General features: G+C 46.7%; 1 protein-coding gene across 7 annotated transcripts in view; it reads right to left on the bottom strand.

Annotated features, from left to right (window-relative positions):
• The window catches only part of FAM149B1 (family with sequence similarity 149 member B1), a 302,939-nt gene that overhangs the window by 185,302 nt on the left and 91,072 nt on the right, over positions 1 to 26,565 (bottom strand). For 6 of the 7 annotated variants that reach the window (XR_003857796.1, XR_003857797.1, XM_029609181.1 and 3 more), the window contains exon 5: positions 23,603 to 23,722. The exons of the other annotated variant lie outside the window; for it this stretch is intronic. Coding sequence is in view for 4 of the 6 variants with exons in the window: in XM_029609181.1 (XP_029465041.1) it covers positions 23,603 to 23,722 (120 nt within the window). In the remaining 2 variants the exon portion in view is untranslated. The remainder of the gene's footprint in view (positions 1 to 23,602; positions 23,723 to 26,565) is intronic. 7 annotated transcript variants of the gene reach the window in all.

Below are 26,565 nucleotides of genomic sequence, written 5' to 3'. Positions count from 1 at the left end.
CCTCTGAATGTGTCTGTAACAACAGCCCCCTAACCCCAACTCACCTCCCCCTGAATCAAAGTGCCTCCTTACAATGGTTCATATATAGAGTATCAGACTGAGCCCTATAAAAAGTCTCTCTGCCTCCCCCCACCTCCAACCCATGATGTACTCCTGCGTCTAACAAGGAGCAGTAGTAAAGTGGCGCACATATGTGCATACAGCTCCAGACATGCGCATGTGGAGAGTATTTTATAACCTACACACGTAAGTTATAAAATATAGTATATTTTTATGCACAGTGAGACATGTGCGTTTATGGGCGCGGGCGCAGCCCTTTTAAAATCTCTTTAATTGCATTTACCCATGTAAACCCCAATTTTAAGCATGCAAATGCTTTTTAAAATCAGGACCTTATAGTAATGAACACAAAAAAAACCCCAAAACGGCTGATTGACAATGACAAAATCAAAAGTGACCACTTCATGGCTAAGCCCAGGTACCTTTAGTTGCTCCTCATCCTCTTTGACCTATCCATTGCTTTCAATATCATCAATCATGATCTACTCCTTGACATACTGTCCTGCCTGGACAAATAATGCCTAATATTCTATTTGCCTTTTTGACCACTGACATACTGAGACAAAATGTCAACTTGGACTCAGAGGCCCTTTTTCTGGGTGGCGACTGCTAATACAAATCCCAGCATTGGATATTTGAGGTTGGGATTATTTTTCCCTATGTGCATTACTTTTCACTTTTCTACATTAAATTGCATTTGTCATTTAGAAACCCAGTCACCTAGTTTCACAAGGTACTTCTGTAGTTCCTCACAATCTGTTGCTGTTTTAACAACTTGAAATAATGTTACGCAAATTTGGTCACCTCGCTCGCTGTTCATTTTTCTAGATCATTTATGAATATGCTAAATAGAAGAGGTTCCAATATAGATGCCTGGGGCACTCCATTAATGACTTTTCTCTATTTGGAAAACTGACCATTTAGTCCTACCCTCTCTTTTATCCAGTTTTTAATCCACACTAGGATACTGTCTCCTATCCTATGACTTCCCAATTTCCTGAGGAGTCACTCATGAAGGACTTTGTCAAATGCCTTCTGAAAATCCAAACACACTATATCAACTGGTTCACCTTCAAAAATAAAGTCTAGTAAATTGGTTAGGCAAGACTTCCCTTTGCAAAAACCATATTGACTCTCTCCCATTAAACCATGTCTGTCTGTATGGTCAGTAATTTTGTTTTTAAGAATAGCTTCTACCATTTTGCCTAGAATTGACATCAAGCTCACCTGTCTATAGTTTCCCGAATCCCCCCTGGAGCCTTCTTAAAGAGTAGTGTCACATTGGCCACCTCCAGGCTTCAGGTACTGTAGTCGATTTAAATAATAATTTGCAAATCATTAGAAAGAAGCCTGCAATTTCATGTTTGGATTGCATCTAAACTCTGGGGTGAATACCATCAGGATCTGGTGATTTGTTATTCTTTAGTCTGTCAAACTGCTTTATTACATCCTCCATTTTCATAGCCATTTCATTTAGTCACTCAGAGCTATCACCATCAAAACAATGTTTAAGGTGAGGGTATGACCCCAAAATCCTTCTCAGTATTATTATTTACATCCCACCTTTAAAAACAAAGTCTATTTCCTTGTCTTTCCTGAGCACCCCCTTTTATCCCTCAGTTATCTAGCAGTCCCACTGACTCCCTTGTAATCTTTTTGCTTTAAATATACTTGAGAAAATTTTTTTACTACTTGTTTTTATCTCTGTGGCAAGCTTTTTTTCATATTCTCTCTTAGCCTGCTTAACTTTTTTTTACATCTAACTTGCCAGTGCTTATGTCCCACTTGCCTCATTTGGGCTTGCTTTCCTTTTTTTTGAAAAACGCCCTTTAGGCTTTATTTGCCTCTCCCACCTCACTATTAAACCACGATGGCAGTTTTTTGGTTTTCCTTCAATCTTTTTTAATGCATGGAATACATTTTGTCTGGGCCTTAAGGATAGTAATTTTAGACAATATCGAGGTCTCCTGCAAGATTTTAACCTTGTAAATTTCTTTTAGTTTTTTTTCTAGCAAACTTCCACATTTTATCATAGCTTCCCCTTTTATAGCATTTTTCCATAGTATTCGCCTCCCTCGATTATGTCAGATTTAATTATATTATCATCGCTGTTGCCAAGTGGATCCACCACCTTTATCTCTTTCACCTGGTCCTGCGTTCTACTGAGAACTAGATCTAATGTAGTTCCTCCTCTCGTTGGTTTCAGGACCAACAGCTCTGGGAAGCAATCATTGATGGCATCCAGGAACTTTACCTTCCTTGCATACTCTGAACATTTACCCAATCAATACTTGGATAATTTAAGTCTCCCATTATTTGTTTTGCCATTTTTAATAGCCCATTTAATCTGTTAGCATTTTACAGTCTGTTTCCTTATCCTTGTGTTCCTCCAATGTGGCAGATAACACCTCTTGTCAAGTCACTACATTGGTTCGCCATCTACTTTCTACATACATTTCGGTAAGTGCCTTCACTCTGCAGCTCTTTAGAACCTCTAGCCTCTTCCTTATAACCTCCATGCATTGGTTAAATGCTCTCATCTATGTCCTTCTCCTCTATCACCAACACCTGACTCTATGCTTTTTATCTTATTGTGCCATATGCCTGGAACAGCCTCCCTGAATTGGTGTGTCATGTACTCTTCTCTGGCATATTCAAAAGTCCCATCTTTATTAGTTTACTTTCAAATTTTAAACTCTTGCTCTTCCCAATCATAGACTTGATCATTCTAATAAATACATTTCCTGAAGCCTGTCTGGACTAGACTATAAATCCCCACAGCGCTGCACCTGTTCAGCACTGCATATTTCTAGTAATACTATAGAAATGAGTAGTATTATGTTAAGCATAGTAAGTTAAAAAGGAAGTGCCACATAGTTGCTTGAATTTAGTTGAACTTGAACAAGATTGGCCATTATATTCTACTTTACTGGCTCAGTAATAAGAGCAAATCTAATTCCTCAGACATTTGCAGTAGAAAATCATTACAAAAACATCCTCTTCTTTATAAGCTGCGGGAAGGACAGTGGCATGGGGGAACAGAACTGCCCTGTGGCACTCTGGGAGAATTGTTTTGAGGAATCCAATTGGAGATCCTGCAGGAATTCCCCATATCAGCCTCCCAAGCATACTATGGGAATTGCTGTACAAAAGTAAAAACTTCCTTATCTGTAATTTATTATTTATTTAAGTTCTTTTAATATACCGATTCTCAAGACCAAGTCTTATCGTACCGGTTTACAATAAACTAGGGGGGTAAACCAGTTAACACAAAGCGAAAGTTACATTATAACAGGGAAGGCTATTAGAAGAATAAGGGATAGATTAACAATTTCTAACTGGAGAGCAGTGCAGGTAAGCAGAGAACAATTGCTTACATGGTAAAATTATATACAGTTTACATAGTGGAGTAAATTTGACAAGTTATATGCAAGAGCAGTTCTAGCATAACAGTTCCTTTTTGAGGCGGAAAGAGGACACAACCGAGGGGTGTTGGTCCGTGTGGGTTATCATAAGACTTCTTCATGGATATGCTTGGGCGAACGGCCATGTTTTCAATTTTTTTCTGAAGGTGATATGACAATGTTCCTGGCGTAAATCTGGCGGGAGAGAATTCCAGTGATGCGGTCCAGCAGTTGATAGCGCTAGTTTTTCAATGGAATTGTGTATAGCCGATTTGCTAGGGGGAACCTGGAGGGAGCCTCTGTATGCAGATCTGGTTGGTCTTGCTGAGAAGTGTAGTTCGAGGGGTATGGTAAGTTGGAGAGAGGATTGCTGAAATATGGTTTTGTGAATGATGGTCAGTGTCTTGAAGAGAATTCTGTAGTGGATGGGTAGCCAGTGTGGTATTTTCAGAATCGGTGTGATGTGGTCCATACGGCGAGAGTTTGTGAGGATCCTGGCTGCAGCGTTTTGCAGCATCTGAAGAGGTTTGGTAGAAGAGGCCGGGAGACCAAGCAGAAGAGCAGTGCAATAATCAACCTTTGAGAATAGTATGGCTTGAAGGACAGAGCGGTAGTCATGGAAGTGTAGGAGAGGTCTTAACTGTTTTAGGACCTGTAGTTTATAAAAGCCTTCTTTAGTTGTGGTGTTAATGAATTTTTTAAGGTTCATTCTGGAGTCTAGGGTGGCTCCAAGGTCTCTCACTTGATTTACTAATGGTATATTTGTGGTGTTGGCTAGTGGGTTATTATCATTGGGGGAGATGACCAGCAGTTCGGTTTTGGATGTATTGAGAACCAGGCTGAGGCTCGTGAGAAGGAGATTGATAGCGTGAAGGCAGCTGTTCTAATAGTTTAGAGTGTCTGAGATGGGATCCTTGATGAGGATTAGGATCTGCACGTCGTCCGCATAAATAAAGTGGGTGAGGTTGATGTTGTTGAATAGTTGGCATAGGGGGAGAAGATAGATGTTGAATAGGGTCGGGGAGAGCGAGGAACCCTGAGGAACTCCTTGTTTGGACACTACAGGGGGAGATTCTGTTGATTATTTTTAATTGGTAATACCTGTCACTTAGAAAGGATTTTAACCAGAGGAGTGAAGAGCCTGAGATGCCTATTTCCATCAGATGGTTGAGTATTGTGTGGTTAACTGTGTCTAACGCTGCAGAGTTGTCTAGCAGAGCTAGTAGGTAGGATTGACCTTTGTCGAGGCCAATCAAGATGTTATCAGTTAATGAGTAGGAGCGATTCTGTGTTTCTGCGTTTCCTGAATCCGAATTGTGATGGGTATAGAATGTCGTGGGAGTCGAGGTAGTCAGTGAGATGGGTGTTGACCAGTTTTTCCATTAGCTTAGCTATGAAAGGTAGGTTGGCAATGGGGTGGAAATTTATGGGGTTGGATGGGTCCAAGTTCGGTTTTTTTAGTAATGGTTTCAGAGAGGCTATTTTTAAAGCGTCCGGGACTGTTCCGTGAGTGAGAGAACAGTTTATGATGTCGGCCAGAGGTTTGGCGATGGTGTTAGGGATTGTGAGAAGGAGTTTGGTTGGAATTTGGTCTATTGGGTGCGATGAGGGCTTCATTTTCTTGATGATAGATTCGATTTTCAAGGATGATGTAAGATAAAAAAATTCTAGAGACTGTTTGCGTATCATTGGGTAGCGGTTATGACTAGGTGGAGGCTGGGAGTTTGAATTAGAGTTGGAAGATGTCAGCGGAATAAGTAAATTTTTAATTTTGTTGTTGAAGAAAACTGCCAGCTCAGTGGATTTGTTTTGTGCCTCTTCAGGGATGATTGGAGGAATAGGAGTGGTGAGTGCTGCAACATATGAGAATAGTGTTTTTGGGTCGTATAGGAAGCCGTGTATTTTTTTTGGTGTAGAAATCCCTTTTGGTACGAAGAATGGTGGCCCTATAATAGATCATTGCGGTTTTGTAGGAGGCCAGTGTGGTAGTGGAGGGATCCTTCCGCCAGCGTTGTTCTGTATGTTGTAGGTCTTGTTTAAGTTTTCTTAATTCTGTTGAGAACCAGGGTTTTTTGTTAGTGCGGGCAGGATTGATATCTGGATGTCAAGGGGCATATTTTATCAGCTGCTGAGCGGGTGATAGTTAGCCAAGAGTTCATGGCGGTGGTCTGCATTTGTGAGGTCCAAGTTAGTTAGGTCCTTGGTGAGAGTGTCGCTGAGGGCTTCCATGGAACATGGTTTTCTGAATTGGATCGAGGATTTTGGGATGTTGGTGGTCGGTTTTTTCTTTATGGATAGTTCAGTTTCTATCCGAGTGATCTGACCAAGGGATGGGGGTACAAGAAGGCTGAGAAGTGGGCGAGATATGATAGTTTGTGAATATTATATCTAACGTGTGTCCTGCTTTGTGCGTGGGTTTGTTAATAATTTGTTTGAAACCCATGGCCAGGAAGGAAGAAAGGAGGGCTTCGCAATTGGCGGAGGGAGAAGGGGAGTCAACATGAATGTTGAAGTCTCCTAGCAGGATAGCTGGTGAGTTAGTATTAATGTGTTTAGCTACAATTTCTATGAGAGGCGATGGGTCAGATTCTAGGAGCCCAGGCGGGGCGTAGATCAGACAGATTTGGAGCTGGATGGATTTGAATAGTCCGATTTAAAGTTTGGTCGAAGTTTTAATTGCGTGCTGGGCTAGTCTCAGTTCTTTTTTTGCGGCTAGCAGTAATCCTCCCCCTCTTTTTATGGTCTGGGAATAGAGAAAAAGTCATATAGTTGTGTCGGTAATTGGTTGATTAGGGGTGTGTCCGTGTTTTTCAACCAGGTTTCAGTGATTGCACACAGGTCCGGTTGGGTGTCCAGTAAGTAGTCGTTGAGCAAGTGAGATTTTTTGACAGGGATTGGGAGTTGAGGAGGGTTAGTGTGATTAAAGATAGGCCTAGGAATTGGGTTAGAGGGGAAATCATGATGGGAATCAATGATCTCTTCGATCGTTGTAGATTGAAAATGGGTGAATTAACTCTGAGGGATGAGTGTGGGATAATAGGGATAGGGAAGGTTTGTATCATGTTGATTATTGTAAGAGATGGGATGATAATTTGAGCCAGCGGGGAGAGGAGTGGTTACTGGAGGCTAGAAGAGCTGGATGGTTGCTGTGCGAGTATAGGAGCTGAGAGGTAGGTTGGTGGTGGTAGTGGTGAGAGGAGGGATTGCCGATGATAGGAATTGTGTAGGCTTCCGTCACACTGTTTGTTAGGTGGCGTGGTGTTGTCTCCAAAAGACTGAGAGAGAGCCGGTGGATAGGTGGACTGCGGTTTCTCTCTTCTCCCTTCTCTCAGTGGCTGCACGAAGGGGTGCACAAAAGGGCCTGCCCCTTTGACGCGCTCCTTCGGCGCGCGATGCCAGAGGAGCTTCAGATTTACAGCTCCCTCTCTGTGCTGCTATTGGCCGGCCGGGCTGCAGGGGGTGGGCCGGAGGGCCATGAGGAGGGACGTTGCGGCCGTCTTGCCTCGTGGTCAGCGTCTGGGCTCGCTGAGGGTAGGGTAATTAAAAGGCCTTACCCCAGTGGGTCTGGGCGCTGATCGCGCAGGCCTCCCTTCCTCCGAGCAGTGAGGAGTCTAGCAGGAGCGGCGCCGGAGGAGCTTCAGATTTAAAGCTCCCTCTCTGCGCTGCTATTGGCCGGCCGGGCTGCAGGAGGTGGGCTGGAGGGCCGTGAGGAGGGACGGTGTGGCGGCACGGTGGTCTTGCCTCGTGGTCAGCGTCTGGGCTCGCCGAGGGTAGGGTAATTAAAAGGCCTTACCCCAGCGGGTCTGGGCGCCGATCACGCAGACCTCCCTTCCTCCGAGCGGCGAGGAGTCTAGCAGGTGCTCTCTGAACACAGCAGTTAACTGGTCACCCAGTTGGGTCATGTGATCACAAATGGCACAGAGCAGAATATTTTGAAAAGCTTTACCAATATATATTTTTTCTCCTAAGCCAAGGTATAAGAACATGCCATACTGGGTCAGACCAAGGGTCCATGAAGCCCAGCATCCTGTTCCCAACAGTGGCCAATCCAGGCCATAAGAACCTGGCAAGTACCCATGTTACTGTTGCTAGTAATAGCAGTGGCTATTTTCGAAGTCAACTTAATTAATAGCAGGTAATAGACTTCTCCTCCAAGAACTTATCCAATCCTTTTTTAAACACAGCTATACTAACTGCACTAACCACATCCTCTGGCAACAAATTCCAGAGTTTAATTGTGTGTTGAGTGAAAAAGAACTTTCTCCGATTAGTTTTAAATGTGCCACATGCTAACTTCAAGGAGTTCCCCCTAGTCTTTCTATTATCCAAAAGAGTAAATAACTGTTTCACATTAACCCGTTCTAGACCTCTCAAGATTTTAAACGTCTTTATCATATCCCCCCTCAGCAGTCTCTTCTCCAAGCTGAAAAGTCCTAACCTCTTTAGTCTTTCCTCATAGAGGAGCTGTTCCATTCCCTTTATCATTTTTGTCGCCCTTCTCTGTACCTTCGCCATCGCAACTATATCTTTTTTGAGATGCAGCAACCAGAATTGTACACAGTATTCAAGGTGTGGTCTCACCATGGAGCGATAGAGGCATTATGACATTTTTCGTTTTATTCACCATTCCCTAATAATTCCCAACATTCTGTTTCCTTTTTTGACTGCCACAGCACACTGAACCGATGATTTCAATGTGTTATTCACTATGACGCCTAGATCTCTTTCTTGGGTGGTAGCTCCTAATCTGGAACCTAACATTGTGTAACTAACTATAGCATGGGTTATTTTTCCCTATATGCATCACCTTTCACTTATCCACATTAAATTTCATCTGACATTTGGATGCCCAATTTTCCAGACTCAGAAGGCCTTCCTGCAATTTATCACAATCTGCTTGTGAGTTAACTACTCTGAACAATTTTGTATTATCTGCAAAGCTGATTACCTCGCTTGTCGTATTTCTTTCCAGATCATTTATAAATATATTGAAAAGTACGGGTCCTAATACAGATCCCTAAGGCAATCCAATGCCCACTCCCTTCCACTGAAAAATCGTCAATTTAATCCTACTCTGTTTCCTGTCTTTTAGCTAGTTTGTAATCCATGAAAGGACATCGCCACCTAGCCCATGACTTTTTACTTTTCCTAGAAGCCTCTTATGAGGAACTTTGTCAAATGCCTTCTGAAAATCCAAATATACTACATCTGCTGGTTCACCTTTATGTACATGTTTATTAACTCCTTTAAAAAAGTGAAGCAGATTTGTGAGGCAAGACTTGCCTTGGGTAGAGCCATGCTGAATTTGTTCCATTAAACCATATCTTTCTATATATTCTGTGATTTTGATATTTAGAACACTTGCCACTATTTTTCCTGGCACTGAAGTCAGGCTATCTGGTCTGTAGTTTCCCGGATCGCCCCGGAGTCCTTTTTAAATATTGGGGTTACATTAACTACCCTCCAGTCTTCAGGTACAATGGATGATTTTAAATGATAGGTTACACATTTTTACTAAGACGTCTGAAATTTCATTTTATTTATTTAGATTCTTTTATATACCGAAGTATAGCAGGTGCCTTCACTCCGATTTACAATGTAACCAACATCATACATAAAACGCATTCATAACTAATATACTGAAACGTGTATAGACAACTAGTAACAATTCGGCATATGTCATAAGTGCCCCTTTAACCCCTCTATTATCTAACGGTCCAACTGACTCCCTCACAGGCTTTCTGCTTCGGATATATGCTTTCTTCATATACATACACACAAACATATATGTACAGACAATGCAATTTACAAGAATACATTCTAAAGTCAACTGAAATAAGAGAGAATGTACAGGCAGACAACTGAAAATAAAATTTAAAACCCCCTAAACATTACAGCTTGGAGAATTATTTTTTCTTCTGAAATTCCCTTGCAAATTAAGTTTTTTTTTTTTTGTTTTTTTTTATGAGCCTACTCAGCTGAATCTTTTTCTAAGTGATAAGATGGTTCAAACAAAACCCCTTAACACCTCCATCTGACATAGGTTAACTCTGAATTTTAGCCTGTGCTTTTTGCTATTAATAACTTTAGGTGGCTGCTGCTTTATTCGCGTTGGCTTTGTTTTATTTCTTAATGGTTGTGTTATTGGATCCTCCTTAACAGTGGACTTCGTTTTGAGCTGTATACGGTTTTTTTCCTCATAACTTTTTCCTGTGTTATAACATTTGATTTTTAGTTCAGTTCTGTATTCTCAAGATTTATCTTGAAGATATGTTATGAAATTATAAACAAAAAATTAAAAAAATTCTAACTATTAAGGAATAAAGGACTCCCCCCCCCCCCCCCCCCCTATTATAGAGAAGTGAGATGTTTCCTATAAATTACATTTCTCTCTCTTGCAGTATCCAATAAGACTTTAGGGGAATCTAGTAACTACAGGAGTTCAACAATCAAAAGTAAACATAAGAAAAAAGTAAAGTTGCAGCAGCAACATTCACAACCTTAGACAGTAACTTTCAAGACGGTGTGCAGACACACTTTGGCACATTTGTATTGGCATGCGCCCAGATATGCGGCCATTTTGTAACTTGTGCGCATGTTATAACATAGTCTGGCTGCATGCACGTGAGCACCTAGGCACACAAATCCCGATTCAGGGTATTTTATAACAGGTGCACATCCACGCCATCGCCGGTTTGTCCTCCAGTTCGACCAGTTAAGAATCTGGTTTGATAGCTTGCACTTCCCCCAGTTACTCCAGACCCTTTAAACCTGGCAGAAATGGCTAGTTTATTTTATTTTTTAAGTTATACCTCTTCCATAGCAGAAGTAAAATTACACGGCAGTGGACCTGGATGCATGCCGGGGCACGAAAGTTATGTATGTGCACATCTCTTGACCATGACCCGAAATCCCCCTTCCCTGCCCACACCACGCCCCTTTTAAAAAAATCAAATGAGATGTGCGCGCAGTGGGAGATAATGCGCACATCTAGGCAGCTTTCAAAATTTGGTAGGTGTGCGCGAGCCTGATTTGTGCACATATCTCCCAATTTTGGTGTGTGCCGGACTTTTAAAATTCACCTTTTATTAAGGTGCTTTTACAAGAAGCCACATTGCCAACTCTTTCCTTTACAACAATTCTACTAAGCAAAAAAGAATTTCTACCTGGTATCTTGGATTATAAAATGTATAAAATATACCAACCAAGGGAAAATTAGTTCTTACCTGTTAATTTTCGTTCCTGTAGTACCACGGATCAGTCCAGACTGTGGGTTGAGCCAGACTAAAACTGAAAGGATATCCTATATGAGGACAGAGCCTATCCTGTAACCCTTCAGTATAACCATTGTCAAAGCAGAAAATAACAAAACCAGAATAGGATCAAGCAAGTAACCATAAAGCTCAATGGAGCAACTGTAGAACAATGTAAGAAAGCATGGTATGACTAACAGCTCTTGCATATACTTGGTAAGTAAACGACCAAGGCTTCCGGTGTAATTGCTCAGTATTCTTGCACAAAAATGAAGTATTAGAATCTGCGAATCTGCAAGAAACAAGCTTTGAGAGGACAGAAAGAAAGACAGGAAAGGGCGTCTGGACTGATCCGTGGTACTACAGGAACGAAAATTAACAGGTAAGAACTAATTTTCTTTTCCCTGTATGTACGCGGATCAGTCCAAACTGTGGGATGTACCAAAGCTTCCCTAAACCGGGTGGGACCGAGACAGCCCCGCTCGAAGCACTTGCCACCCAAAGGAACCAAAAAACGAAGCTTGCACATCCAGACGATAGTGCCGAGCAAAAGTATGCAAAGACGTCCATGTGGTGGCCCTGCAAGTTTCCTGCGGAGAGACCGATTGGCTCTCCACTCAGGAAGTAGCTTGAGAATGTAGCGAATGAGCCTTTAGGCCCTTGGGAACCGCCCTTCCTTGGCAAAGATAGGCCGAGGAGATCGCTTCTTTCAACCACCGCGCAATAGTGGTCTTAGACGCTGGCTTACCCCGATTGGGCCCACTCCAGAAGACAAAAAGATGGTCCGAGACCCGAAAGCCATTGGTAACCTGGAGATAGCGAAGTAGAACTCATTTGGCATCCAGCTTACAGTGGTCGCCCCCAGTCGTACCCGCAATCTCCTCTGGGGAAAATGTAGGGAGTTCTACCGACTGGTTGACATGGAAGTTGGAAACAACCTTTGGCAAGAAGGAAGGAAGGGACAGTCTTGAGGGATACCCCTGAATCGGAAAAGCGCAAAAAAGGTTCCCAACCTTTTTTGCGCTTGAATCTCGGAGATCCGCCGAGTGGAGGAGATCGAGACCAGGAAAACAGTCTTGAGTGTAAGATCTTTTAACATAGTGTGACAGAAAGGTTCGAACGGAGCAGCACAGAGGGCCCGAAGGACCAGGTTAAGACTCCATGACGGGCAAGTGGTACAAGAAGGCGGACGTAGGTGTTTGACGCCCTTCAAGAACTGGATCATGTCCGGGTGGCCCGCTAAGAGATGACCTTCTACCCGGACCCAGGAGGGAGCAGAGAGCGGAGACCTGCACATGCAGAGAACTGAAGGAAAGGCCCTTGGAAAGACCCTTCTGAAGGAAAGAAAGGACCAACGAGACTGAGGCGGAGCGCGCTGAGACACCTGACTCCGCACAGATTCAAAGACCTTCCAGATACGCACGTAAGCCAGAGAAGTCGATTGTTTTCTGGCCCGCAGTAAGGTGGAGATGACCTCCTCCTTATAGCCCTTACGCCTCAGGAGTCTCCTTTCAAAAGCCAGGCCGCTAGACAGAAGCGATCGGCCTGGTCAAAAAATACAGGCCCCTGCCGAAGAAGGAGATGACAAAGCCGGAGTGGTCTGTCCGTCGCCAAGTTGATGAGATCTGCAAACCACGGCCTTCGTGGCCACTTGGGTGCTACCAGAACCACGGGTCCCCGGTGGAGCTCTATTCTTCTGAGAACTTTTCCCACCAGGGGCCACAGAGGGAACACGTAGAGAAGGACGTCCACTGGCCAAGGGAGAGCCAAGGTATCCACGCCCTCCGAGCCGTGCTCCCTCCAGCGGCTGAAGAACAGATTTGCCTTGGTATTGTGCAAGGTTGCCATGAGGTCCAGGTGGGGGGGACCCCACCTGTCCACTATCAGAGTCATGGCCGTGTCAGAGAGCTCCCACTCCCCCGGATCGAGCGACTGACTGAGGAAAATTGGCCTGAACATTCTCCTTGCCCACGATGTGGGAAGCCGCCAGGCACTGCAGATGCCGTTCCGCCCATGCGAAGAGACTGCTGGCTTCTAGAGCCACTAGGGGACTGCAGGTGCCCCCTTGGCGATTGATGTAAGCCATGGTAGTAGAATTGTCGGACAGCACCCTTACCGCTTTGCCGCAGATCAGGGAGCGAAACATCTGAACAGCTAAGCGTACCGCCTAGGTCTCCAACAGAGTGTGCCAGCGAGACTGAGTTGGCGACCAGGTCCTCTGGGTGGACTGGGAGAGACAGACCACACCCCAGCCCAACAGGCTGGTGTCCGTGGTTACTATCGTCCACTGTGGAGCTTGGAGAGGCATTCCCTGAAGGAGATGAGGGAGCGACAGCCACCACTGCAAGTTGGCAACTGTAGAGTCCAAGAACGGAAGGACCATGTGAAACTGTTCCAACACTGGCTGCCAACGGGATAGCAAAGCTTTCTTTAACGGACACATAATAGCAAAAGCCCAGGGGACTAGGTCGATGGTGGAAGCCATGGATCCCAAGACCTGCAGGTAGTCCCAGGCCATCGGGAAAGGCAGCGAAATCAGATTTTGAATCTGCTCGATCAGCTTGAGAGCTCGCGCACGAGGCAAGAAGACCTTGCTCACTCGGGTGTCTAAGTGGGCTCCCAGGAACTCTAACTCCTGGGAGGGCTGAAGTTTGCTCTTGGAGAAATTCACTATCCACCCGAGAGACACGAGGAGAGCTAAAACGCGATCCACCACCTGTTGGCAAAGAGCCACCGACTTGGCCCTGACGAGCCAGTCGTCCAGGTAGGGGTGAATAAGGATTCCCTCCCAGCGAAGAGCCGCCGCCACCACCATGACCTTGGTGAAGGTGCGAGGTGCGGTTGCAAGGCCGAAGGGAAGCACCCGAAACTGGAAGTCCTGGTTGAGGACGTGGAAGCGAAGATACTTCTGGTAGTCACGGTGAATCAGAATATGGAAGTACGCCTCTGCAAGATCGAGTGAAGTGAGGTACTCTCCGGGGCGAACCACTGCGATGACCGCTCACAGGGTTTCCATGCGGAAATGTGGAATTTTGAGGGCCCGGTTGACCCTCTTGAGGTCTAAGATCAAGCGATAAGACCCGTCCTTCTTGGGAACGATGAAGTAAATAGAATATTGGCTGGCGCCAAGCTCCCTCTCCGGGACCAGGACCACTGCGCCCAGATTCAGGAGCCTGGCGAGGGTGTGTTCCACCGCGTCCCTCTTGGACCGCCCGCATGGGGGAAAAGAGAAAAAGATCTGGTAGGTCGCAAACAATCTCGAAGGCGTACTCGTCCCTGATAATGTCGAGGACCCACTGGTCAGACGTGATTTTGACCCATTCCTTGAAAAACAGGGAGAGGTGGCCGCCTAGGGAGGGGACCGAGGAATGAGTCAACTGAAATTCATTGTGTGGCAGGCTTAGGGGCGGAGCGTGCGGGCTGGCCCTCGCGAAAGGGCCGACACCCACGAAAGGGCTGCGACCAAGACTGAGACAGAGAAGAATAACCCCTCGAGGAGCCACCCCGTCCGCGCGGGGTATACCGTCTCTGACCCCAAAAGCGAAGACGAGAGGGTGTAAAGGCGTGGGACGGTTTCGGACGGTCCTCCGGGAGCTTATGGACCTTATTGATCGCCAAGGAATCCATAAGCTTCTCAAGGTCCTCACCAAAAAGCAACTTACCTTTGAAAGGCAACGTGCCCAGCCGGGCTTTGGAGGACGGATCAGCCGATCAATTGCGCAGCCAGAGTCGTCGTCTGGCGGACACCGCCAAGGCCATCGCCTTTGTCTGGATGCAGAGGAGATCGTAAAGCGCATCAGCCCCATAAGCGATGACGGCCTCGAGACTCTCAGCCTGCTCCGCCTCTGCCGACGGGAGGTCTTGGGTGCAGAGTAACTGTTGAACCCACCTGAGGCCTGCCCGCAGCATGAGACTGCTGCAGATAGTCGCACGAACCCCCAGCGCCAGGACATCAAAAATATGCTTCATATGTGCCTCGAGCTTGCGGTCCTGGGCGTCCTTCAGAGCCGTGGAACCCTCCATCGGTATGGTGGTATGTTTTGTGATCGCAGAGACTGAGTAGTCCACGGAGGGACTTTTCAAAATTTCCAAACATTCCTCCGGGAGGGGGTAAAGCTTGTCCACAGCCCGCCCCACCCGGAGTCCCGCCTCGGGAGCCTCTCATTCCCGCAAGAGCAACAGTTTGTGCATGGGATGAAAAGGGTGAAAAGGGAAGGCGCTTGTCGGAGCCCTGATTCCCGCCAGGACCGGGTCCATATCCTTGGGCAAAGAGGCCGTGAGGGTGTCCACAGGGGGCCCCCTTCAACCCCAATTCCTGGAGGACAAAGGGGATGAGGGGCTCCAGCTCCTCCCTGCGGAACATCCGTAGGGCTCTGGTATAGTCCCCTTCCAGGGGAGGAAGGGTACCTTCTGCATCAGGGATGGCGTCAGGATCCGGGAGTACCGGGTCCACCGGGAGATCAGGGAGGGCACTCCCGGGACCACCCGCACATCAAGTGACCCCGGGGGCTCCGCAACTGGGCCAGCAGTCAATGGCGTGGAGCGGGGAATTTTTGCCGGGGGAGGGGGATCTGAGGGGGAACCTTCCTCCTCCTCCTCCTGCAGACTAGCTAAATAAGACTTATGCAGGAGGAGGACAAATTCTGTGGAAAAACGGGCCCTAGAATTCCCGGGGGGAGGCGAGGGGAGGTCAGGGATCCCCTCCTGGGGGTCCGTGGGGCTCAAATCGGGGGGAGAATCTGAAAAAAAAATCGGCCCCCCAGCTCCAAGCCGCTCCGAAAACGGAGCTGCTGAAAAATCCAAAATGGCCGCCATTCCCGGGCTTTGCCGAGCCGGGAACGGCCTGGCCATGCTGTGGGGACTCGATCCCTGGACTAAATTTGCCTGCCCTGCCGAGGAGGGACCTTCCCCACCCGGCAGGCAAGCAGAACAGAGGCCCTCTCTCAAAATTCGCAACGAGGGCTGACCACAAGAGAGGCAGGCTGCCTGCCTCGGCATAGGGAGAGGCGCACTGAAGAAAAAAACTGCAGGCCCGGAGTGAAGCAGGGGGGAAACCTGCTGACTCCTGCCTTTCTGGCTGCCGGTTCAAGCCCTCTGAAGGCCAAAATGAAAAAAATGGGTCTACTGCTGTAAGGTAAGTTAAAAAAAGAGCACTTTGATACTTTTAACTTTACACTGTTTTTATTTTTTTACAGATTGAGCACAGCAGTGGGGTACTAAGCCCCCTCGGCAGCTAGAGGAGGGGGAGACGAGAACTGGACCACCAGACTTGGTCCCCACACCTGGAAGCGGCTACGGACTCAGGCTATGCAGTGCACAAGGGGCAAAGCTCCCCTGAGTCTGACAAGAGCCAGGAGACGGAACCATCTCCTGCACAAAACAAGCGCTAAAACTCCCTTTCTATATCTCTCTCTCTCTATATATATCTCTCTCTATCTCTCTCTATATATATATATATATATATATATTTTTTTTTTTTTTTTTTACAGGAAGATGATCACACTAGATCCCTAAGGAATAAGTACTTGCTTGATCCACGAAGAAGGAAGAAAAGAAAGGCTGACTAGCCTAGAGCAGGAAACCGAAGGGTGAGCTGCTACACCTGCTGGAGACAGACGACTACTGAAGGGTTACAGGATAGGCTCTGTCCTCATATAGGATATCCTTTCAGTTTTAGTCTGTCTCCACCTGCTAGAAAGGAGGCTCAACCCACGATAGTGCCGAGCAAAAGTATGCAAAGACGTCCATGTGGTGGCCCTGCAAGTTTCCTGCGGAGAGACCGATTGGCTCTCCACTCAGGAAGTAGCTTGAGAATGTAGCGAATGAGCCTTTAGGCCCTTGGGAACCGCCCTTCCTTGGCAAAGATAGGCCGAGGAGATCGCTTCTTTCAACCACCGCGCAATAGTGGTCTTAGACGCTGGCTTACCCCGATTGGGCCCACTCCAGAAGACAAAAAGATGGTCCGAGACCCGAAAGCCATTGGTAACCTGGAGATAGCGAAGTAGAACTCATTTGGCATCCAGCTTACAGTGGTCGCCCCCAGTCGTACCCGCAATCTCCTCTGGGGAAAATGTAGGGAGTTCTACCGACTGGTTGACATGGAAGTTGGAAACAACCTTTGGCAAGAAGGAAGGAAGGGACAGTCTTGAGGGATACCCCTGAATCGGAAAAGCGCAAAAAGGTTCCCAACCTTTTTTGCGCTTGAATCTCGGAGATCCGCCGAGTGGAGGAGATCGAGACCAGGAAAACAGTCTTGAGTGTAAGATCTTTTAACATAGTGTGACAGAAAGGTTCGAACGGAGCAGCACAGAGGGCCCGAAGGACCAGGTTAAGACTCCATGACGGGCAAGTGGTACAAGAAGGCGGACGTAGGTGTTTGACGCCCTTCAAGAACTGGATCATGTCCGGGTGGCCCGCTAAGAGATGACCTTCTACCCGGACCCAGGAGGGAGCAGAGAGCGGAGACCTGCACATGCAGAGAACTGAAGGAAAGGCCCTTGGAAAGACCCTTCTGAAGGAAAGAAAGGACCAACGAGACTGAGGCGGAGCGCGCTGAGACACCTGACTCCGCACAGATTCAAAGACCTTCCAGATACGCACGTAAGCCAGAGAAGTCGATTGTTTTCTGGCCCGCAGTAAGGTGGAGATGACCTCCTCCTTATAGCCCTTACGCCTCAGGAGTCTCCTTTCAAAAGCCAGGCCGCTAGACAGAAGCGATCGGCCTGGTCAAAAAATACAGGCCCCTGCCGAAGAAGGAGATGACAAAGCCGGAGTGGTCTGTCCGTCGCCAAGTTGATGAGATCTGCAAACCACGGCCTTCGTGGCCACTTGGGTGCTACCAGAACCACGGGTCCCCGGTGGAGCTCTATTCTTCTGAGAACTTTTCCCACCAGGGGCCACAGAGGGAACACGTAGAGAAGGACGTCCACTGGCCAAGGGAGAGCCAAGGTATCCACGCCCTCCGAGCCGTGCTCCCTCCAGCGGCTGAAGAACAGATTTGCCTTGGTATTGTGCAAGGTTGCCATGAGGTCCAGGTGGGGGGGACCCCACCTGTCCACTATCAGAGTCATGGCCGTGTCAGAGAGCTCCCACTCCCCCCGGATCGAGCGACTGACTGAGGAAAATTGGCCTGAACATTCTCCTTGCCCACGATGTGGGAAGCCGCCAGGCACTGCAGATGGCCGTTCCGCCCATGCGAAGAGACTGCTGGCTTCTAGAGCCACTAGGGGACTGCAGGTGCCCCCTTGGCGATTGATGTAAGCCATGGTAGTAGAATTGTCGGACAGCACCCTTACCGCTTTGCCGCAGATCAGGGAGCGAAACATCTGAACAGCTAAGCGTACCGCCTAGGTCTCCAACAGAGTGTGCCAGCGAGACTGAGTTGGCGACCAGGTCCTCTGGGTGGACTGGGAGAGACAGACCACACCCCAGCCCAACAGGCTGGTGTCCGTGGTTACTATCGTCCACTGTGGAGCTTGGAGAGGCATTCCCTGAAGGAGATGAGGGAGCGACAGCCACCACTGCAAGTTGGCAACTGTAGAGTCCAAGAACGGAAGGACCATGTGAAACTGTTCCAACACTGGCTGCCAACGGGATAGCAAAGCTTTCTTTAACGGACACATAATAGCAAAAGCCCAGGGGACTAGGTCGATGGTGGAAGCCATGGATCCCAAGACCTGCAGGTAGTCCCAGGCCATCGGGAAAGGCAGCGAAATCAGATTTTGAATCTGCTCGATCAGCTTGAGAGCTCGCGCACGAGGCAAGAAGACCTTGCTCACTCGGGTGTCTAAGTGGGCTCCCAGGAACTCTAACTCCTGGGAGGGCTGAAGTTTGCTCTTGGAGAAATTCACTATCCACCCGAGAGACACGAGGAGAGCTAAAACGCGATCCACCACCTGTTGGCAAAGAGCCACCGACTTGGCCCTGACGAGCCAGTCGTCCAGGTAGGGGTGAATAAGGATTCCCTCCCAGCGAAGAGCCGCCGCCACCACCATGACCTTGGTGAAGGTGCGAGGTGCGGTTGCAAGGCCGAAGGGAAGCACCCGAAACTGGAAGTCCTGGTTGAGGACGTGGAAGCGAAGATACTTCTGGTAGTCACGGTGAATCAGAATATGGAAGTACGCCTCTGCAAGATCGAGTGAAGTGAGGTACTCTCCGGGGCGAACCACTGCGATGACCGCTCACAGGGTTTCCATGCGGAAATGTGGAATTTTGAGGGCCCGGTTGACCCTCTTGAGGTCTAAGATCAAGCGATAAGACCCGTCCTTCTTGGGAACGATGAAGTAAATAGAATATTGGCTGGCGCCAAGCTCCCTCTCCGGGACCAGGACCACTGCGCCCAGATTCAGGAGCCTGGCGAGGGTGTGTTCCACCGCGTCCCTCTTGGACCGCCCGCATGGGGGAAAAGAGAAAAAGATCTGGTAGGTCGCAAACAATCTCGAAGGCGTACTCGTCCCTGATAATGTCGAGGACCCACTGGTCAGACGTGATTTTGACCCATTCCTTGAAAAACAGGGAGAGGTGGCCGCCTAGGGAGGGGACCGAGGAATGAGTCAACTGAAATTCATTGTGTGGCAGGCTTAGGGGCGGAGCGTGCGGGCTGGCCCTCGCGAAAGGGCCGACACCCACGAAAGGGCTGCGACCAAGACTGAGACAGAGAAGAATAACCCCTCGAGGAGCCACCCCGTCCGCGCGGGGTATACCGTCTCTGACCCCAAAAGCGAAGACGAGAGGGTGTAAAGGCGTGGGACGGTTTCGGACGGTCCTCCGGGAGCTTATGGACCTTATTGATCGCCAAGGAATCCATAAGCTTCTCAAGGTCCTCACCAAAAAGCAACTTACCTTTGAAAGGCAACGTGCCCAGCCGGGCTTTGGAGGACGGATCAGCCGATCAATTGCGCAGCCAGAGTCGTCGTCTGGCGGACACCGCCAAGGCCATCGCCTTTGTCTGGATGCAGAGGAGATCGTAAAGCGCATCAGCCCCATAAGCGATGACGGCCTCGAGACTCTCAGCCTGCTCCGCCTCTGCCGACGGGAGGTCTTGGGTGCAGAGTAACTGTTGAACCCACCTGAGGCCTGCCCGCAGCATGAGACTGCTGCAGATAGTCGCACGAACCCCCAGCGCCAGGACATCAAAAATATGCTTCATATGTGCCTCGAGCTTGCGGTCCTGGGCGTCCTTCAGAGCCGTGGAACCCTCCATCGGTATGGTGGTATGTTTTGTGATCGCAGAGACTGAGTAGTCCACGGAGGGACTTTTCAAAATTTCCAAACATTCCTCCGGGAGGGGGTAAAGCTTGTCCACAGCCCGCCCCACCCGGAGTCCCGCCTCGGGAGCCTCTCATTCCCGCAAGAGCAACAGTTTTGTGCATGGGATGAAAAGGGTGAAAAGGGAAGGCGCTTGTCGGAGCCCTGATTCCCGCCAGGACCGGGTCCATATCCTTGGGCAAAGAGGCCGTGAGGGTGTCCACAGGGGGCCCCCCTTCAACCCCAATTCCTGGAGGACAAAGGGGATGAGGGGCTCCAGCTCCTCCCTGCGGAACATCCGTAGGGCTCTGGTATAGTCCCCTTCCAGGGGAGGAAGGGTACCTTCTGCATCAGGGATGGCGTCAGGATCCGGGAGTACCGGGTCCACCGGGAGATCAGGGAGGGCACTCCCGGGACCACCCGCACATCAAGTGACCCCGGGGGCTCCGCAACTGGGCCAGCAGTCAATGGCGTGGAGCGGGGAATTTTTGCCGGGGGAGGGGGATCTGAGGGGGAACCTTCCTCCTCCTCCTCCTGCAGACTAGCTAAATAAGACTTATGCAGGAGGAGGACAAATTCTGTGGAAAAACGGGCCCTAGAATTCCCGGGGGGAGGCGAGGGGAGGTCAGGGATCCCCTCCTGGGGGTCCGTGGGGCTCAAATCGGGGGGAGAATCTGAAAAAAAATCGGCCCCCCAGCTCCAAGCCGCTCCGAAAACGGAGCTGCTGAAAAATCCAAAATGGCCGCCATTCCCGGGCTTTGCCGAGCCGGGAACGGCCTGGCCATGCTGTGGGGACTCGATCCCTGGACTAAATTTGCCTGCCCTGCCGAGGAGGGACCTTCCCCACCCGGCAGGCAAGCAGAACAGAGGCCCTCTCTCAAAATTCGCAACGAGGGCTGACCACAAGAGAGGCAGGCTGCCTGCCTCGGCATAGGGAGAGGCGCACTGAAGAAAAAAACTGCAGGCCCGGAGTGAAGCAGGGGGGAAACCTGCTGACTCCTGCCTTTCTGGCTGCCGGTTCAAGCCCTCTGAAGGCCAAAATGAAAAAAATGGGTCTACTGCTGTAAGGTAAGTTAAAAAAAGAGCACTTTGATACTTTTAACTTTACACTGTTTTTATTTTTTTACAGATTGAGCACAGCAGTGGGGTACTAAGCCCCCTCGGCAGCTAGAGGAGGGGGAGACGAGAACTGGACCACCAGACTTGGTCCCCACACCTGGAAGCGGCTACGGACTCAGGCTATGCAGTGCACAAGGGGCAAAGCTCCCCTGAGTCTGACAAGAGCCAGGAGACGGAACCATCTCCTGCACAAAACAAGCGCTAAAACTCCCTTTCTATATCTCTCTCTATCTATATATATCTCTCTCTATCTCTATCTATATATATATATATATATATATATTTTTTTTTTTTTTTTTTACAGGAAGATGATCACACTAGATCCCTAAGGAATAAGTACTTGCTTGATCCACGAAGAAAGGAAGAAAAGAAAGGCTGACTAGCCTAGAGCAGGAAACCGAAGGGTGAGCTGCTACACCTGCTGGAGACAGACGACTACTGAAGGGTTACAGGATAGGCTCTGTCCTCATATAGGATATCCTTTCAGTTTTAGTCTGTCTCCACCTGCTAGAAAGGAGGCTCAACCCACAATCTGGACTGATCCGGTTACGTTCAGGAACTCCATATTTTATTAAACAGTTATCAAAAAATATTTAGTATTGCCTTCCAAAAGTCTGGGTATACCCAGATTTTGTGATCCAGGAACAGATTCTTTCTATTCCTAAAAAAAACAAAACAAATGTAACTAGGCTCCAATACAAATATTACTAGGAGAGTGTCCCTTACAGATGAACCTTCCATCAACTTTTCAAAGAATCAGGTTGTCAAACTCTGTAGCAACCAACCACCCTTCTCTACTGTCCCTTCTTAGGCTTGGCCTACCACAATCTCCTCGAATTGACCTCTACGGCTCTAGCAGCCTCCTGCTCCCAGCAGTCTGCTAACCCAAGCAACCTACTCTTTTTAAATAAATGCCTAGTCTGACCTGTATTCCCTAATTACTATCACGTTCCTCTGGAGCTCAATACCTTCTTTCTGAATGGCTTCAGATTAAAACAACTCCTTGGAACTACAACCCTCAGCAGTTTCCAGTTCTCCATTCCTTTCTTTTTTTAAGTGGCATACCTCTTCAATTCTCTTTACGTGTCCTCTGTCTCTGGCTATTTACTTTCACCCAACTCTACATCAGTTTTTCCCAAATAGTGTGCCATCAGAACTTATCAGTTGTGCCAGGGAAAAGTCATCATTGCCTGATGCTCATGTCCAGACCAGTACCTGGGATCTGCTCTCAGCATCTTGCAGCAACAAGAGACATCAGTGGTGGTTCTTAAACATGTTGGCACTCCTTTCTGAGCACGTATATAGTCACATATGCTACTCCTTCCTAGCTAAAACCTGAATCCCAAAGTGTATGCCTTAATGGGCAGTTTTTGGAACATAGATAGCCAGGCTTTGTGCAGCACACAGGTTACTCATAATCACTTTCTCCTCTTCCCCCTACTGAGCTGCATTCCTTTGAGTCCTTCCAGCCTCTATCTGATTCCCAGGCTGAGCGAGATGGGGAGTGTGTGCACAGAGCACCAGATGTGACTCACTCGGAGTTGGGAAAAGCAGCTCCATGCGGTAATCAAATTAACCAAATTAGTTGCCTGCACTGTACAGATTTATACTTTAAAATGGCTCATTTAGCAATGTTTCTTGGAGAAAACGCATGAAATTGTGCTATTTCCTGAGTACCATCCTCTTTGCCATTTTAAAGGAAAAAGGGCAAGGCAGAAGATAAGATGATGGACATTTTAAAAAATAATTTAGAAGAATCTATTTCACATATTAATGAATCAGTACACTTCTCTAATCTCAAGCTCCATTGCCTGTCTTAGGGGCAGATTTTAAAAGATTTACGGATGTAGGGGGGTTACTTGCACCGGGCCTTTTTTCAAAAGGCGAATAAGTCCCAGGGCTTGAAAAAATGGGCGGGGTCAGAGGCCTCTGCAGAGGCCTCTGCAGGGCCGGGGGATCGCGTGCTGGTAGTCAGCTGGCAGGCGTAACTTCTATGACAAAGGTACGGGGGGGCTTTCTTTAGGGCTGGGGGGCTTGAAAAAATAGGCGGGGCCAGAGGCCTCTGCAGGGCTGCAGGATCGCGTGCTAGCAGTCAACTGGCAGGCGTAACTTCTACGACAAAGGTACGGGGGGGGCTTTCTTTAGGGCTGGGGGGCGGGACAGGTAGGGGGAGGGAACGGGGAAAGCCAGCTGGTCTCCCCGAGGGCTTGGCGCGTGCAAGTTGCACTAGTGTGCTCCCCCTTGCGCGTGTCGACCCCTGATTTTATAACATGTGCACGGTTGTGCGCGCATGTTATAAAATTGGGCGTTCATTTGTGCGCACCGGGTAGCGTGCACAAATGTAGGCCGTGCACATAGGTTTTAAAATCTGGCCCATACTGTACAATAAGCATATAAAGAAACATAAAAAAATATGTCTTGGGCTAAAAGAAAGACATGCAAGCATCATCTGCTTCAGGAAAATGATTTTTTAAGTTTTACACTATCTGTAAAGCAGCAGTGCCTTCCACTGACACTTACCTACCAGAGTCCATTCCCAGGGCAAAGCTGAGATTTGATGAGACAGATATTTCTGAAGAATTACTGAAATACCAGCCATAACCATCTTCTGCAGGGATCAAAATCTGCTTCCCCTGAATCCTGAAATAATTTAGAAATTACTGTAGAAATGATATAGGAAACATCAAAACCCAAAGAGGAGTATCACAACTAAATAAAAAATATGTATGTTGTGGTACCATAATTTATTTATAATTATTTACATACTGTTTTTTTACGTAGTCTTAGTCAAAGCGGTTTACAGCATAAAAACATACATAATAAAAATCCAATACACAAAGTCTAAAAAATTAGAAAAAAGTAAAAATAACATGATCATAGTAAAAAGTATACAAGATACTGCATAATATGTAGGAACAAAATCTGGAAAGTATCGAGAGATAAATAGAGAGAGAACAGGATGGGATTGGTAGGAAGGGAGGGATGATTAAATGGTTGGAAAAGGATCGAAAGTGCATTTAAAGAGGACAGTTTTTAGGCTCTTCTTGAAATCTTTCAAATTGGCTAGGTATCTCAGATTTTCTGGGATAGTGCTCCAGAGTTGGGAGCCAGCAACGGAGAATGCACGTCTTCTGATGATATCAAGACAGGCAATTTTGATAGTGGGTACTTGTAACAGGTTTTTGAGCAAAGCGTAAACTTCTGTTAGGCTTATATATGCAAAGTTGTGAACTTAGCCAGGTTGATGAGTCGTTATATAAAAGATTATGGACCATTGTAAGAATTTTATATTTTATTCTCAGTTCGATAGGTAACGAATACAATGAATAAAGGACGGGGGAGATATGGTCTCTGTGAGATGTGCCGGTTAAAAAGCGAGCTGCGGCATTCTGAACTAATTGTAGAGGGAGAATCGCATTATCATGTAGGCTGAATAACAGAGCATTGCAATAGTCAAGGCCACTGAAAATTTAAGATTATAAGATGGTTCTGAATTCTTGGAAGTGTAATAAAGGGCGTAGTCGTTTCAGCATGTGGAGCTTAAAGAAAGTTGGGTTTTTTACAGTCAGAGATACATGTTGGGTCACAGAGACTGGCACCAACTATGACACCTAGATTACGAGCCTTAGATGTAATAGGCAGTAATGTGCCATCAAGATCCAAATGTGAGGGGGGCTGCAGGCGGAATGTGGAATAGATAGATGAACAATTTCAGTTTTTGCTGTACTGAGTTTTAGATGATTGTGGGAAAGCCAGGTTTAAATGGTGTTTATATATAAACAGACAAGGGAGAGGGTGTTGGACCAAGACATTGAATAGGGAATAAAGAACTGAATATAGTCGGCGAAGATTTTGAATTGTTTAGACTGTTTAACAAATAACAAAGGTAGTAGTTAGATATTAAAGAGAGAGCTGAACCTTGCGGTACACCCGAGGATATAGAATACTGAGCAGAAGAATAAGAACTGATGTTGATTTAATACAGACTATCAGTGAGGAATGAATGGAGCCAATTGGGTACTGAATCAGTTATACCGAAAGAATATAATCTAGAAAGAAACATGGAATGATCTTGAGTGTCAATCATGGCAGACATGTCAAGGAGTACTAGTATGTAATCTATATTAGCATCAAAGCTTCTGAATATTGTATCAAAAGATAATAACAGGGTCTCAGTGCTATGTCCTATTCTAAAGCTGTGTTGGTTGGGATGAAGGGGCTCATTGTCATTCAAGTAGTTATTCAATTGATGAAGTACAGTTGATTCAGATATTTTGGCCAGAGTGAAAAGGGAGGCTATAGGACATAAATTATTTAAGATGGTAAATTCCTCATTTTTCTTTTTAGGGATAGGTAATACAGAGGTCAATTTGAGATGGTCGGGGTAAACACCCGAACTGAATGACTGATTTATTAAATTGGCAAGAAAATCACTTATCAGGTCTACAGAGGTTTTCAGGTATTGTCCGTGACATGGCTCAAATGGGGAGGAATGGAGAAATTACTTACCTGATAATTTCGTTTTCCTTAGTGTAGACAGATGGATTCAGAACCAATGGGTATAGTGTACTCCTGATAGCAGTTGGAGACAGATCAGATTTCAATCTGAAGTCAGCCCTAGTACATATCCCCTGCAGGAAGTGCAGCTCTTCAGAATTCTCCTCGAAAAGCATTGTGGATATATGCATGACTGAATAATTTGAATAACTTGATTAACTTTATAAACTTGGTTAACTTAATTTGATATACATAATGTGCATTAAGTACTATTGTTATTAATACAATGTAAACATTCCCACCCGATTACATGTTTTCAGTTCCATTCAATCATTTGTGGTGGCTTATTTATCACAAATTTTTTCACAAATACTGAATTATTTCAATACAGTTTTCAACTTATTCATCACAAAATATTCTCCCAATTCTCCCTTTGTTTGATGTTCTCTCAGTTTTCCCTCTTTTGATTATTATCCCGTTCTCCCTCTTTCAAATGATTGAATGGAACTGAAAATATGTAATTGGGTACAGTACCTGAATGTAAACCGGTATGATATCTCAATTGAGATCGAATGCCGGTATATAAAAATAATAAATAAATAAAAACACATTGTATTAATAACAATAGTACTTAATGCACATTATGTATATGATGTTAAGGGGAGGTTTTAGTGTGTATTTATTATGTATTGTTTAGAGGAATGAACGTGAGGGTGAATGGTAATTTAGGGTGTGCAATGCATGTTTTTTAATGAATATTGAAATAAAGCATTTAGATTTACTGAGGAAATACGGGTATATTGTGTATAATTCTATGATATAGGATACCTGTAGTGAACCCATTGAAGGGAGATATATGTTTAACTTAATTTGAACCTGTTCAATTGGCTATAGCTGGAGACCGCCAGTGCCCTCATCTGAGAAACATCGACACCCGGTAGGATGGGTGTCCTAGATGAAGGAAAGCAAGGCTTATCCGTGAATCA

This window comes from Rhinatrema bivittatum, chromosome 7, assembly GCF_901001135.1.
Source record: "Rhinatrema bivittatum chromosome 7, aRhiBiv1.1, whole genome shotgun sequence".
Classification (NCBI taxonomy): domain Eukaryota; kingdom Metazoa; phylum Chordata; class Amphibia; order Gymnophiona; family Rhinatrematidae; genus Rhinatrema; species Rhinatrema bivittatum.
This window is presented reverse-complemented; position numbering and strand designations above follow the sequence as displayed.